The sequence below is a fragment of the Salmo salar genome, chromosome 16 (genome assembly GCF_965601325.2).
Source record: "Salmo salar chromosome 16, fSalSal1, whole genome shotgun sequence".
NCBI classification, from domain to species: domain Eukaryota; kingdom Metazoa; phylum Chordata; class Actinopteri; order Salmoniformes; family Salmonidae; genus Salmo; species Salmo salar.
Window position 1 is genome coordinate 18995850 of NC_138306.1, and position 15073 is coordinate 19010922.

At 43.2% G+C, this 15073-nt stretch overlaps 1 protein-coding gene across 3 annotated transcripts in view; it reads right to left on the reverse strand.

Annotated features, from left to right (window-relative positions):
* LOC106573311 (ras association domain-containing protein 8) overlaps nt 1–14870 on the reverse strand; it is a 34352-nt gene extending 19482 nt beyond the window's left edge. Inside the window, exons 1-2 of one of the 3 annotated variants that reach the window (XM_014148258.3) lie at nt 14525–14870; nt 1042–1283 (exon numbers count right to left, since the gene is read on the reverse strand). In XM_014148258.3, coding sequence (XP_014003733.1) covers nt 1042–1144 — 103 coding nt within the window. In that variant the 5' untranslated portion in view covers nt 1145–1283; nt 14525–14870. Of the gene's footprint in view, nt 1–1041; nt 1320–14524 lie in introns of all 3 variants that reach the window. The other 2 variants (XM_014148256.3, XM_014148257.3) reach the window with 2 other exon arrangements.
* Between the last annotated feature and the right edge of the window lie 203 nt (nt 14871–15073).

A 15073-nucleotide genomic window follows, 5' to 3' on the forward strand; every position in this document is an offset into this window, starting at 1 on the left:
CGACCTGTCCCCAAATTAATGTAATTTACAGTCTGTTGTGATCGCGTTTGGTGTGGGGGGACAAAATACATTTATGCACGATGGCGCACAAGCGCAGCCGGTTTGGGTTCTGTGTTAGCCTACTGCCGTGTGCACATTGCTGCTCTTATAATGTGAAGAAATAATAGTTTATCAATATTTTAAGATAAGCCTTCTGATCTGTTGCATCAGCCTCATTGCTTTAAAAAAAATGTAATGATGTACAGTGATTTAGGATCTATCATCCCAGAACTGCTCCAGAGTCTGTTTTAAACCGTCCCAGACATATGCTTTATCGTTCCGGGACGCCCTTAATTTATAGCCCTGGCTGGTAGCCTCCGCCTGCAGGATGAGTGCAGTCAGTGTGCCCTCGAGTGGGGGAAGAGGAGTGGGATTCAAAACTAGTTTGATGAGGATTTCATTTAAACAAGAGAGAAAATAGATCAAAAGTGAAATAGAAATGTCATAATAAAAAAACACCACCAATCTGAAAGGGCACTCATTCTCTCTATCTGTGCACGTACCTGCTGATCAGGTTGACAATTATCTTCTCAATGTATTTGTGTGGCTAAAATGAAATTTTTAGCGCACAACATTTTCTGGTTTGCAGAAATGTATTGAAAGAGAGAAATACAAGTCCTACCGAGGTCGAAAAGATCTAACTTCTACTTTTGGATGCTTTCTAACTTCTGATGCATGAATTTGATCGATTTATTCAGTGTATTGTCGCTGTTATCAAAATAACTAATAGTAAGTGCATGCAGCCACTAATCCCACTTGCTTCAGAGCACGCATTCCCTACATGACAGGAACGAGCACGTAGATCTGATGCACTAAATGGCAGGTTAGAATGTAAAGATTCTGTGCCCCTTTCCACAGGCTGAGGACTGTAGATAATTTATTATGCATGTATGAGCCGTACAATGACACGTCAAGTCCAAAATGGGAGGTTTAAAAAAATAACACGGTCGTTTTCAATCCTCTGGAATATGTCTTTAGAGTCATAGTTCAGAGGACACTCACCTATGGCTTGAGCAAGAGCGATGACCACTTCCTGGCAGGTGGTTGCCTCTGTGACCCCACAAACAACCCTCTGGACCCCGTCGACCCAGACCTTGAGCTCCATGATGGGTCAGGTGAGTCAGGTCAGGTGACTCAGGTCAGGTGCTGCGAGGGGGCCGGCTGCGATGGGTTGGCCCCGTCATTCCTGGAAGCTCCAGCAGTGCAGGGTGGCTCCAGCTGCAGCACCTCTGGCCACCAACTCACTGAGGAGGAAGAACACAGAGCAAACCAGGAAGGACCTGGTCAGGAAGCAGCACATTTAAGAGGACAATGTAGTTTAACTCTTTGCCCAGAACTGCACAAAACTGGACCAAATTATGCAATTTCAACCAGTTTTCACCCCACTGGGATGGATCTTTTAAATTGTGTAAACCTACTGTATTTCTTCGCTAGATGTAGAAGTTGTTGTCAGTGTAGTCTGTGATGAGACAGGTAGTAGCAATGGGAGATTCATCATGGCCTGAAAACAATATCAGCCTGAAAATATGTGCCACTATTTTTAGCGGCTGTTGTGGAAAAGGAGGACGGCTCAAATAGTTGGGGAATGGTAGAACCGTCCAGCCAGGCATAGTAGGACCAGCTGGACATGAAATGGTTGTTTTCATCCCAGCTCTGTGAATAGATACATGTCTTTAGGGGGGTTGGACAGAAAGAGCCTGCCAGTACTGAAGGTCTGAGCCAAGTTCCTGCTATTGTACAGAGATGAAGGAGGAAACAACGGTGAGGAGAAAGCCGGAAGATGGCGTCAGTGAAATGGAGAGAGGGAGAGCAGGAAAAGTGGGTGAAATATGAAATGGAGAGGGGAGGGCAGGATGAGAGACTGCAACAGAGGAGGGAGGGAGAGAGGGAGAAGGAGGGGAACAAGGACTTTCTTTTGATGTCTCGGCGTCGAGGGTCTCATATTTTGCTGCAGATGTGGTAACTTTGTATGTTTGGGTGTCTGGCTTGATTTGACGAGGAACATTTGATAAGAAACTATTTTTGGTTTGTTTTCTGTATAATGCTCTGTGTTGTTTACTATATGAGTTTCAAAATACAGGTACCTGCCAAAATAAAGGAAAAAACATAAAGTCATCTTAATAGGGTGTTGGGCCACCACGAGCTTATTGAACAGCTTTAATGCACCTTGGCACAGATTCTAGAAGTGTCTGGAACTCTATTGGAGGGATGCGACACCATTCTTCCACAATAAATTCTATAATTTGGTGTTTTGTTAAGGCTGGTTGAAAACGCTGTCTTGGGTGCCGCTCCAGAATCTCTCATAAGTATTCAATTGGGTTGAGATCTGGTGACTGAGACACAAACACATACACACTTTAAACCACCTATGCTCCTTTAAGACCTCTGTTTCAAAGTCACAGATCTCTTCTTCTAGCCATCGTAGGCAAAATAATGGGCAACTGGCCATTTTTATAAATAACCCAAAGCATGATGGGATGTTAATTGCTCAATTAACTCTGGAACCACACCTGTGTGGAAGCACCTGATTTCAATATACATTGTATTCCTTAATTTACTCAAATGTGTTTACTTTATTTTGCCAGTTACCTGTAGCTTCACGGTAGTAATCCAATGAAGTATGTGGTAAAGACATTCATTTTGAACCGCATTCATCTCCCAGTCAAGTTCATTCCAGACAAAATGAACAAGACTGCTTTTGTGACTGTAGTAGACACTCAGCCTGGTGTCAAATGATAAGCGAGTGGGAAAAAGCATGACCTGTGGCCTTGGTCCATGCAGTCTGACACATTCTATATTCCATCCTCTCTCCACAACGGACCAAGGATAAAAAGTCAATATGGAATTGCGAAATCAGATCAAATTAGGGACATTTCAAAGGAAAAACCATCTGCATTGCAGTCCTCTTCAAGGAGAGTCTATGGAGAGTGGATGTATGGCTAGTGTCCAGAGCTGTGATGCCCCCTAGAGGGCTGACCTTCACACTGCACTGCACTGCTCTATCCTCCTGCTGGTCACTTAACCCCCCTTCACACCTCCCCCACCCCAGTGGGTTCTCTTCGTGTAATGTAATTTAGACCAGCCTCGGCATGCTGCTGTGCTTTACACACACACACACACACACACACACACACACACACACACACACACACACACACACTCACGCACACTCACGCACACACACACACACACACACACACACACACACACACACACACACACTCACGCACGATTGCACGCACACACACACACTCCACCTCTCACATGGTGCTTGCTAAAAACAGTGGGTTCAGAACACTAAACATCACTGCAAGATAAAACCAGTTCAGCTTATTAGAACTAGGTATGGGCTTTGAGAGAACAATCTCTCTTTTTAGGGCCAGGCAAAGGCGGGATGTCAAACAAACACTCTCTGTATGTGTGTCTCTGTGTGTGTCTCTGTGTGTGTGTGTCACCTTTGTCTCTTGCCTGGCTGATGATCTCTCTATTCCTGGCATATTTACAGCTGGCTAGGAAGTGCTTTTGTCCTTCATCCAGATTGCCCTTAAATGGCAGCAGAGTGCAGATAGAGGCATGGAGGGAAATGGGCTGCGAGTCACACACAAAGAGGACTCTGGGAGATTTTTCTGTACTGACACATAACTCTGTCACTATTTTTTTAAACTTTTTTTCCCCAGGGGAGTGTGAAAAGTGAATTGACATTGGAATACAGAACATACATGGCCAGGGCTCTAAATGAAAAAATGTAATTGGTAACAATGGTGCTGCTAACTTGGAAAAGTTAACAAGTACTACATAAAATTCAGGAGCGCAATAAAAATAGATTTTTAAATTGATTAAGATATAGCCTACAGATGTAGGATCTTAATTTGAGCCAGTTTGCTACAGCAAGACACTAATCCTACAGCAACAGAAAATGTGAATCATTTTGTGGATTATAATAATTCATATTTTTGTAGGGATAGATACATTTTTTGTTAGGGCAAATCAGGTCTGAAATGTTAAAGTGGAAATTACATTTTATTTTGTATTTTTCAAACTCAAATACACTACAGGTTTGAGGAAAATTCTCAGCAATAAAATAGTGATCAAATTAAGATTCTACATCTGTACATTGGGCCTATATGAATCCTACTTACTTTTGAAGCACATCTCCTGAAGAATATATCTCTTTTCTATGGTTGGTGTTGGTTGGCACGACAACAAATGCAAAAGCCAGATAGGAGTTAGGACAGTGTAGGAACCAAAGTGTTGGTCAGTGTTTACCAGGGGAACCTAATCACATTTGAATAAATGTTGCATTTAGACAAAGATTTTAGAATAGTCTATCTAATTCAGAACACACCGTTGCACAAACAACATGGTGATCTATACCACCACCGGTAGCAACCTGTATTAGAGCTAATGTTTGCTTTGCCCTAGCTAGAGCATTTAGCTAAATGGCATTATGCTAGCCAGCTAGCTAGTTAACCATTAGCATTATCGATTAGCATTATTTTAGGCACATGCCAGCTTCCTTAGACTAACTTGCGTTTTGCAGAGAGCAAGATACACAAATGAATAGTATAATAGAGAAAACATGTGGATTCATATTTAGAGGCAATGTGGAAAGCAGCATCATTCTTGTTTTGGAAGAATATGCTGAGTGAATTAATTCTTCTTCTTCTTCTTTGGTATCATGGTGTTCACACATTTTGTTTGTGCATGTCATCACCTACTGTGTGGTAGTGTGTGTTCAATCACGTTACATTTTGTGATACAAAATTTAAAAAAAGGAACAGGGAAAAGGAAAAAAATTGCACCACCAACTAATCCTACACCTACAGTATATACCACTATTTAATAAAAAATATAATCACCACCCCATTCCACTAGTTTGACCCTAACTGATCCTACACCAGGCCGACGGCCTGGGACGACGGGACTCTTTCATTCAACACACCTTGTAACTCTTCTGCAGTAAAACCTCGTACACCCAAGTACTTCTCTGCAGCTGCCACCATAACATCTATTTTCTGTGATTTACGTTCCATTTCTGTGGTACAGTTGATAACCATGGCAATGAATGCTAGAAAGCCAACCTTACTGAAGCACAGATTCGTGTCACTCTGTATTGGCTTAGGCCTACTACTCACCTTTGACCCATCATCCTCTACTCTCTTCACTGCCTCAGCATACGACCCCTTCTGTCCTACTCTGACCCTGGCAACCTCAACCTGTCTCTCTCGAACTGGACACTTCTGATCCCCAACTACATGGGCACCCCCACAATTGGCACACAGTTTTTTCCACGGATACTACACATTCCTTTGTCCCATGCCCTCCTGTACACTTCTCACATCTCAGAATCGTCGTCCTAAATACTGATGCAACATGAACATAAGCTCGGCATCTGAAACACCTTAGTGGGTTTGGTACAGACGCTCTCACTGGATAACTGACATAACCTAATCACTCCTTTCAAAGGCGCCCTGCTCTGGAGAGCAAAGCAAGTCACAGGTCTTGTCCCTAGTCATGTGACGCGAAGCGCCTGCTCCCTCTGAATGGAAGAAATCCATAAAATCCACTTCGAGCTACCTTCAAAAATGTAATAGTACCCAACTTATTTTCTACCCAGCCTAAGACTACATATGGATCAGCCAAAAGGCAGGGATCCATTTTCTCCAAAAATGTCACTCCTACTGGGCCCAAATTATCCTTTGCATGACCATCGGGTGAGGTTTGGACTCAGAGGTCTTCACAACACCAGCCACCATAGGTAATTCATCCTCACACTCGTCAGGTAAAATTTTTGACCATCAGAGGCAGCAGAATATTGTTTGTACTTGGCGCGCGTCTTACCCAACACATACCTTTCCACTACACTCAGCTCTTCTCCTTCTTCCTTACTGTCCATAACCACGTCTATCCGATCACCGCGCTCTTGTTGCGCCTTCATCCTCTGTATTGCTTGCAGAGCACGCACTGATGGCGTTTCTCCAAAACCCAACTTCTGTTACTTAGCCCAATTTACAAGTCTGGCTGTCTCTGGCCTCTCCATGCTTCCCCAGCCGCCGAGTGCATGAATTGACAGTATGCTGAGAGAAAAAACAGCATGGAGGAACTGTGTGCTAATGATGTACAGTTCACAAATGATTCATTCTTTTTGAATTACTATTTTTACCGACTTGAAAGTCATGATTCGCTTTTCTGAGTGATTCATTCATTTTATTCGTTCATTTGACGACTTGGCTGCAATGAGTCCTACAGCAGGATTAATACACGCTCGCCCGGATTAGCGGCTCCAAAGACGTGCTCCAACCACCAACTGTCTGTCATATGCGCAGGAAAATAGAGAAGAAAAGGACGTTAAGAACTGATAATTGATCACATGGTGCAAGAAGTTACACAATGTTATGATGGACACCGCTCTGTAGAACCAAAACAAAACAAACTCGAACTTGAGAACGAATTGCTTGGGGAGCTGCAGTTTGTGAATGATATTGTGCTTATCACCCTCAAGGCAGTCAAGCAATACATTCCGCCAAGAGTCGTTCACAATCTAGACCGCTTCTAGACCTTGTTTCAAATGTATCAAGAAATAATCGTATTAGTATGCCAATAGCAATCAACAAATAAATGTACATTGTTTAAAGCACCTGTTTACAAGTCTCAGTCACAAATGACAGCTCCAATAAGCCCCCCATGGTGAATGAGAAGTGAATGAGAGGCTTGTAGTATTATGACTTTTTTGAGTTTTCCGTTCATTACATGACAGATAGGTCCACAGGGGAGGTTGGGTTACACTGAGGGTGTGTGTGTGTGTGTGTGTGTGTGTGTGTGTGTGTGTGTGTGTGTGTGTGTGTGTGTGTGTGTGTGTGTGAGAGAGAGAGAGTGTGTATGTATGAGAATGTGTGTGTGTGTGTTATATAACTAACCTTTCACCTCTCCAGAAGTCCAGGCTATAAAGTATAAAGCTGGTTGACAGTTTTGTTCCAACCCCCCCAGGAAAACAGCCAGTGGTTATGTCTACACAGTGAGGGGACTAATGCGTCTTAATACCATGTTGTAACACACATTGGCGTGTACTACGTAATACAATATGACATAAGGCCGCAAAACTGGTGATCCATATAAGATTATCCATATAAGCTTAGCATATAGTAATCATATAACACAACAGAGAAAATACAACAGCAAATCCAGTACAGTACTGTATAACTGACAATGATACAGGATAACATAGTGGTTGGTGCCAAGCCAGCACAGTGGCACAGGGCACAGGTCCATCTCAAGATCTGCCCCTTTGCCCTGCAGAGATGACCATGGCCTGATCTGTAGAGCTGCTCACAACCCTGAGCCAAAGAGCATTCCGTGAGAACATGGCTTACAGTACATTCCAACAGATTCCATTTTAGATCGAAGAACAGCTAAAGAGATGCTTTACTGCTGTAACGTAAAACCAAAACAGACCAAAAAGCAGATGACCCAAGTAAGGCTGTTGCGATGACCATATTACCGCCACACCGGCGGTCACGAGTCATGAAGGCAGTCAAATTCCACAGGACCGTTTAGTCACGGTAATTAGGCTTCTCCAAGCTCTGATGCTGCTGATGGTCATTAGTAGCCTACCAAACTTGCTAACTGCCTGGTACTCAGCACTCTGTTGTCCCTCTTATCACTCTGACATCAATGCAAATGTAATGGAAAATCTAATCAAGCACTTCATGAGAGCCCATGAGCTCATGTTGCGCAACATTTCTATAGGCTATGCAATTGCGCAAGAAAACAGGGTGATGGCCTCTATTAAAAAGAGGAGGTGCCCATCAGCTGTCTATAGGCTAGGCCTACTATATTTCTCATCTTTCTTAATATTAAGCACATTGTTTATCTTTACAACAGGAGTATAGCCTACCTGGCTGGCATGGAAATGAACCACAGGAAAAGCGTCCTCCATTTGCTATTTAAGTTCATAGAGGACATGTATTTTTTCCCGCCGCCCCTGTTTCGTGACAGGTGCATGATAATGGTCCATTCTAAATCAAAACAAATTTGACACATATATTATTTAGTATATGTAAAGACAAGATTAAATCAAGAATAGTCTGATGGGTGACAATATTAGCCCATCACTTGTGAATTATATATTATGACTTGTGAATGATGCCCAGCATAAGGCAAGAAACAATGCCTTTTTTTTGCGACTTTTTTAAATCATAGTCGCACACCTCATGTAGCCTAGCCCATTGGCCTATATGTTTTGATAAGGTTTGTATCACAACTAAAGTGGCCAAATAACTTCTTAAAATTAAGCACATTAATCCGCTTTACAAGGGGTGTAGAGCCTAACTGGCATATATAATCAGAGCGTGAGTTTCAAGTTTGGGGAAGATAATCTTCACCATAAAAAATGCACCTTTATAATAAAAGCATAACATGCATAATTGCATTTGTGGTCACTTTTGATAATGGTGTTTTCCCGCTAATGGAACATTCGTGCTTATAGCCTACGGCAATGTACGCATTGCTGCGCTTATAATGTGAAGAAATAGCCTAATAGTTTATCAACATTTAAAGCTAAATGTTGTGTCAGCCACATTGGGATGCTAGTGGTTGTAATAATTTGGGATCTATTGCATCCCACAACTGTCCCAGAGTATGTTTGGAATATTTATTTCTCACACAGAATATAATAGGTCAACTTTTGTACTATGGGGGATAGTAGATTGACATAGGCTAGTGCTTTTGCTGTTAGCTAGGCCTACTCATCTTGTTGGCTGATGAAAAGTAAATGTGGACAGCTCTTCCAATATCTTCAATATGCACCTCGGAATGGGATAAGGACGAGCGCAGTTGCGTCCCCGATGTGTCTGTCTTCACTTGTAGCCTGTGAGAAACACCCGATCACGTGATGGAGAGCCATGTGAGTGAGATGTCCTTTGGAGCGCGCAGCACTCAGGGAGAAGGGCACAACGCAGCACTCCGGGAGAAGGGCACAGGCCCAAAAGGCATGGATTTTTTTAGGGTGTATTATGGCCACACAAAGGGGATGCCGCTATGAAATTCGAGGCATTATCAAGTGCTTGTCAAATTGTGAATAAGAGACTGATGAAGTGTGTACAGCCTGCGCAAAAAATAAAACAGAGCTCATGCCTTTCAAGCGACTTTTTTCAAATCATCATTAGAGTTGCATCATGCAGCCTTACAATGTATTAACAATCAAAACATATAGCCCAACGTTTGTAGAACTAAAGTTACATTAATAACTCTAAATTAAGCATTTATGAGTACATATTTCTTTGTTAACCGCTTAACACAGAATAGCCGCATGTGCGCACTCCCTCAAATCGTTTGGAGAAAATATCCTTTCTATTTTATTCAGCTTTGTTCAATAGTATTCTTCATACTATAAAATAATATAAAATAATGCCACAGAATTCTAAGCGAATCTTGTCTGCTAAATGAACTAGTGTAGCCCACAGCCATTTGGCATAGCCAGATTGTCACGTGTGCACCCTCTCCGTCCTCTAGGTCACCAGGCTGCTCGTTATGGCACACACCTGTCACCATCATTACGTGCATGTGCGCGTCTTCAGACTCACCTGGACTCCATCACTTCCCTGATTACCTTCCCTATATGTCACTCCCTTTTGTTCCTTCCCCAGGCGTCATTGTTTAGCTTTCTGTTTCATGTCTGTGTGCTGTTAGTGTTTCTTGTTTTGTATTATGTTCCATTTATTTTATTAAAACTTTCACTCCTTGAACTTGCTTCCCGACTCTCAGCGCATATTGTTACAGAATGACGCCTCACCTAAGAGAAGCATCAGGGAGTGTTTTTTTCCCCCGGTGGGAATGACGTCAGGTCTGGGAGCCGCTACAGGCTCCCCTGCCTCCGCCGGTTTGTCAGGCTCTCATGCCTCAGCCTCAGCCGGATCGCCAGGCTCCCCTGCCTCCGCCGGCTCATCGGGCTTTCATGCCTTCACCGGATCACCAGGCTCCCCTGCCTCAGCCGGTCTGTCAGGTTTGTGTTAATTACTGGCCAATTACCATGAGACTGACAGTTATTTGCTTGACAATCACCAGCTGACAAAATGTTGTGACCGCCACAGCACTAGACCCAAGATGCATTTGTCATTTGTCTCAATGTGGCATGGCTTCAGAGTTCAGGCTGGTGGTCCCTGGGCTGGCTTCCTATCTGCCCAGTGAGGTGTGCGTGTACAAGGTACTGTGGGCGGTGTGTCCGCTGAGACCCAGGCTGCTGCCATGGCTGTTCCCGCTGTTGCCAGCCCAAAGATCCGGGGCTACAGGAGCCCAGAGAGTTGGCACGAGGGTTAGGACTTCCACTGACTGATGCTAGTGTAAACAAGCCACCATATGTCCCTCTGGGTCCTCTCACACACAGGGACACGGCCAGGCACTGCTATCTCTCTACCAGGCCAGGAACTGGCCCAGGTTCCCAACCCCTACAACAGGTCACTGCCACAGAGATAATATCCTATATAGAGTGATCATGTACAGTTCTGAGCCATGGGAAATATGGCTGTGCTGGGGTGAGGTTTCGTGACCATAGATAGGAAGGATAAGGACATCCCCTTACATCATTGTCTCTAATTCCGTTTGCACTGATTCCCTGTCAGTTGAGGGACAAGCAGCAAGTAGGAGTGACGCCACTTGACGTAAGACAATGCCCTTACACGTCACGGATAAGATGATCATATTTATTTAGGCCTACAAACTATGATGTATTCCTGCTGAACTGTACTGCAGTGGACTGGAATGAATATCATACATTTCCATGAAGAACAAATGGCCGTTTGAGGAGAAACAAAATGGGTATTCATCATGGGGCTAAAACAAAGAATCAGGCACAACTTGACTCTGGGAGTTAGGAGAAACCCCTTGGGGAACCACTGAACTGTTTTGAGGACAAAAGATCTTCTAGCAGGAAAACAGTCCACGTCTGCTTTCTCTGCGATTAGACCTTATTAACCCCTGTGTTCCCCTTGTACTTTACAGGCCATTGTTCACTATGGGGGAAACAATTTAATCAAGTCTTGGCAAAGGAGAGAGGTTGAAGGCCATTGAAGGTCTGAGAGCAGAGCAGTGACCTAACACCAGAGCTAGTGATATATAAAAAACAAAAACAAAAGAAACATTTACTTCAACTCTATCCTGATTACAAAAAGTAAAACAGCCCAACCCCCACAATCCATAATGAGTTTTTTTTTTTTTACAGGGTTGTGCGATAGGGGGTTCTGGTGCTTACAAACTATTTCCAACATCGAACTTTAATTCAAAATGCACTTCCTGTTGCGGGGCTACGTTGTAATTACTAACCATTTATACACTCTAGCATAATTGGTACCAGACTAGATCTCTTGTGAAATGGATCCCTGTTGCCCAGCCACAGCCAGACACTGTTTTATTGTGGTGGTGGTGGGGACTCTTGTTTGTGTGTGTGTGTGTGTGTGTGTGTGTGTGTGTGTGTGTGTGTGTGTGTGTGTGTGTATGTAGTGTGTGTGTGTGTGTGTGTGTGTGTGTGTGTGTGTGTGTGTGTGTGTGTGTGTGTGTGTGTGTGTGTGTGTGTGTGTGTGTGTGTGTGTGTGTGTGTGTGTGTGTCTTGGAGTAGGCTAAGAAACAATGTATTTAAATCCCCCCAGTTCGCCATCAAGTGCTGCCCTGGCCTCACACTCTCATGTCTCACACACGTAGCAGACCTGGGTAGTTGGTCATACTAGGGCCTCAGGCCTTATATACCATAATGTCAAACAGCCTGGTATATAAGACTGGGTTGTGGGACCCCAGTGGTTGAGGAAGTTGTGCATAGAGGAGCATTGGGTGGCTATAGGGAGGAGTTCTTGAAAAAGGTCTCTGATCAAAAACATCAGCACAATAAATACACAGAGGTATTAAAGTGTGTGCAGATATCTTTTCTATAGGAAGGAATTCCACTACATCTCCATGTCAGTGCCAGGCATCCTGGAATGCAAAGGTATTAAAGTGTGTGCAGATATCTTTTCTATAGGAAGGAATTCCACTACATCTCCACGTCAGTGCCAGGCATCCTGGAATGCAGAGATATTAAAGTGTGTGCAGATATCTTTTCTATAGGAAGGAATTCCACTACCTCTTCACGTCAGTGCCAGGCATCCAGGAAACTAATAACATCGAGAGTGTGGATTCCTGGCCGATGAGAATGCAATGGGCCGTGACGTGGAGATAAGGAACTCTGTGGTTCTGTGCACAGCCCTCTGATCTCAGGGCTGCGTTTAACATGAATACACCTTAGATTCTACTCACAGTTAAAGGACTACATAAGTTATACAGTCTATACAGTGGCAGGCTTTTTTGTTGGTGATTTTGTGGGCTGACTATTTTTATATTGGAAGGAAGGAATTACAAAGAATACACCGTAAGGACTGTATTACATTCTATCATTAAAAACTAAGCTAAATAGGCTAAATCTAGGGTAAGTACTATTGAATGACATAAAACAAGCATTAGGCTACACTTTTTTTTTTACAAACAGAAGCCCCACTCCCAACTAAATACCAAAACAAGAAAGAGGAAGGAATGTCAGACAAGAGTCTTGTGGTGGTTCTCTGAAATCTAATCACTAAAAGCCTCCTCCCTCCTCCACAGGAGCTAGCAGCAGCATCTCCTCAGATCAGACCAGGTCCTAAATTACATTTGCCTGACTACAATGACAAAACCTACAGTCTTCAATAAAGTTTATTACAAATGAGTGACAGATTAAAGCCACTATTTAAAACCAAACTGAGTTCTGCTTGTGTGGATGGGGTGTCTGTGTGTGAAACACTTCACATTGCCTTGTAAGTGGAAAACATTTGTAGACATTGTAAACATGTTTGTAGACATATGCAAATTGTGCAACTTTGAAATGAGCATAAAATAAATATGTCTAGACAGTTAAGAAAATACAAAAAGTTTAGTTAAGGTAACTACAAGGAAATTACATAAATTATTCCGCTGGTAAAGTTTGGCCAGAAAATATCCTGTACTTATATTAGGCCACCTGAAAAACATAGGCTCACCTCGAGCACACCCTTGCTCAGAATTTAGGCTAACCCCCTCCATCCCCTCAATCCAAAAATCTCTAGGGAGACGGCGTTTGAGACGTCTGTCCCTCACCAGGGATTAAAACCAGCCCCAGTCATGCCACAGCCACAGTTATAGCCCCAGCTCCTGTAAAGCTTTCCATTAGGAGCTTCTGGAGCCCCACACTCCTCTCCCTCCCTAACATCAGGCTGGCTGGATGTTATATTAGACTCCAGAGTGGCCCCCGCCTCCCCTAGTCGGGAGGTCAACACTGGCAGGATCTCGAACATCTGGACGGCACGTTTAGCCAGCAGCAATAATACAGCCTTTGTTCCCCTGCCATGATCGCTCTATAAGCAGGCCAGCTTTGAAGTGCCAGCCTGATGCTAGGAGCAGGGCCTTAGGAGCAACACTGATTGGGGCAACAGACCCGATCTCCTGGCTTCTACTCTGGCCAAGGGTTTGGAGGGTTGGTTTGGACATGATGAGGACATGGGTTTAGTTTAGTCCATGTTCTGGCAGTCCCATCAGTCATTAGTGCAGTAATTGAACACGTTTACCACAGCTGTGGGATTAAGCTAGTACAGCTTTGAAGGAAAATTAAACAGGTTCTAAGAAAAGTTTGACAGAGAAGGCCTATGTTTCTTTAATATTATCAACAAAATGACAGTGCTGTGCAGTAGGCAGCTCAAAACAAACAAGACTCAGATACTGATATAGAAGAGTATCTGCTGGCCAACACTGTTTGCTTCAACATGTGTGTAATAGCTGATTGTATGAAAAAAGTGTCAATACACAGATGCTGAAAGCAAGAAAGAAGCCATTTGCATTCTACTACTGCTCTAATACATCATTATGCCAAAAAATATTGGAGTGAACTACTCTACAGGTAGTTTCAGTCTCTAATGGTAGAGTGGGTAACTGGAAATATAAACTGAGTTCGCATAAACAATAGCCCTACAGGTATATTAAATAGTGTTTAGCTTAATTATGAGTGGGAAATAGGCTATACACAGAGGAAATGCTGTGTTGAAAAGTGGGAACGGTGTAATGTTTTACAGACATCACAATGTAGCCATTATCAACCATTATTAAATGTTTATAAACATGTCATAAACCCATCGGCTATGGGCTATTCTCAGGTAGAGATCCAATGCATGTGTTGATGTAAAAGATATGGGCCACATTGTAAACAAGTGTGGCAAATGGCTCTGAAATGTTCCGCTCTTGTTTTAAAAGTGTGATAGTATTCACCGCGAGAAAGAACCCGCGATATTGTAACGGGCACAACTATTCCACTACACCGCCTGATAATAATGTTTCCATTATCCCGGCCGCCTGTTATTACCGATTACTACACCTGGGATACTGTTGTAAAGGGTTAGTTAAGATACTGTGTAACGTTAACATCTTAACATTAGGAGGGAAACTATAAACGTAACCTTACCTTCGTGTTGTAGGCTAGGTGCCGAAAAAAACAGAAGTCCCCCCAATATTCTGTAGCCGGACTGAAGTTTAGGAAAAATAGATGCTGTTGAGTAATGGAATCTGCAAATGTGACATTTTCTCGGTGCAAGCCTATAAATCACTTATATGAACTGCGACAAAGTGATACGGTCCACAGCAAAGAGAACTGCATCAAAAGAAAATTAGGTGCATTGAAATATCCATGGCTGAAAGTTTTTCGCTGCGCCGTCTCTGCGTTAGCCCTTGGGGTCGGACCAATACGCTGCGGAAAATCGCCCTCTGCCTATTTCATTACTCTTGCTTGTAAATACATTGCATCGGAACTGGGACACCGCAAGGCATTGTGGACCATTTTAAAGCTGCAATACACTGTAGAACAGGGCCTACTCACCTAAAGGAGTGGAGTTCCTGAAAGTGGTTGGGTAGCCTACTTGAGTAGGTACCATATGGTGACATTCAGGTAGGGTAGGCTACATGGTTCTTTAATACAGAATATACACACACATATTAACAACATTATTTGTAATAT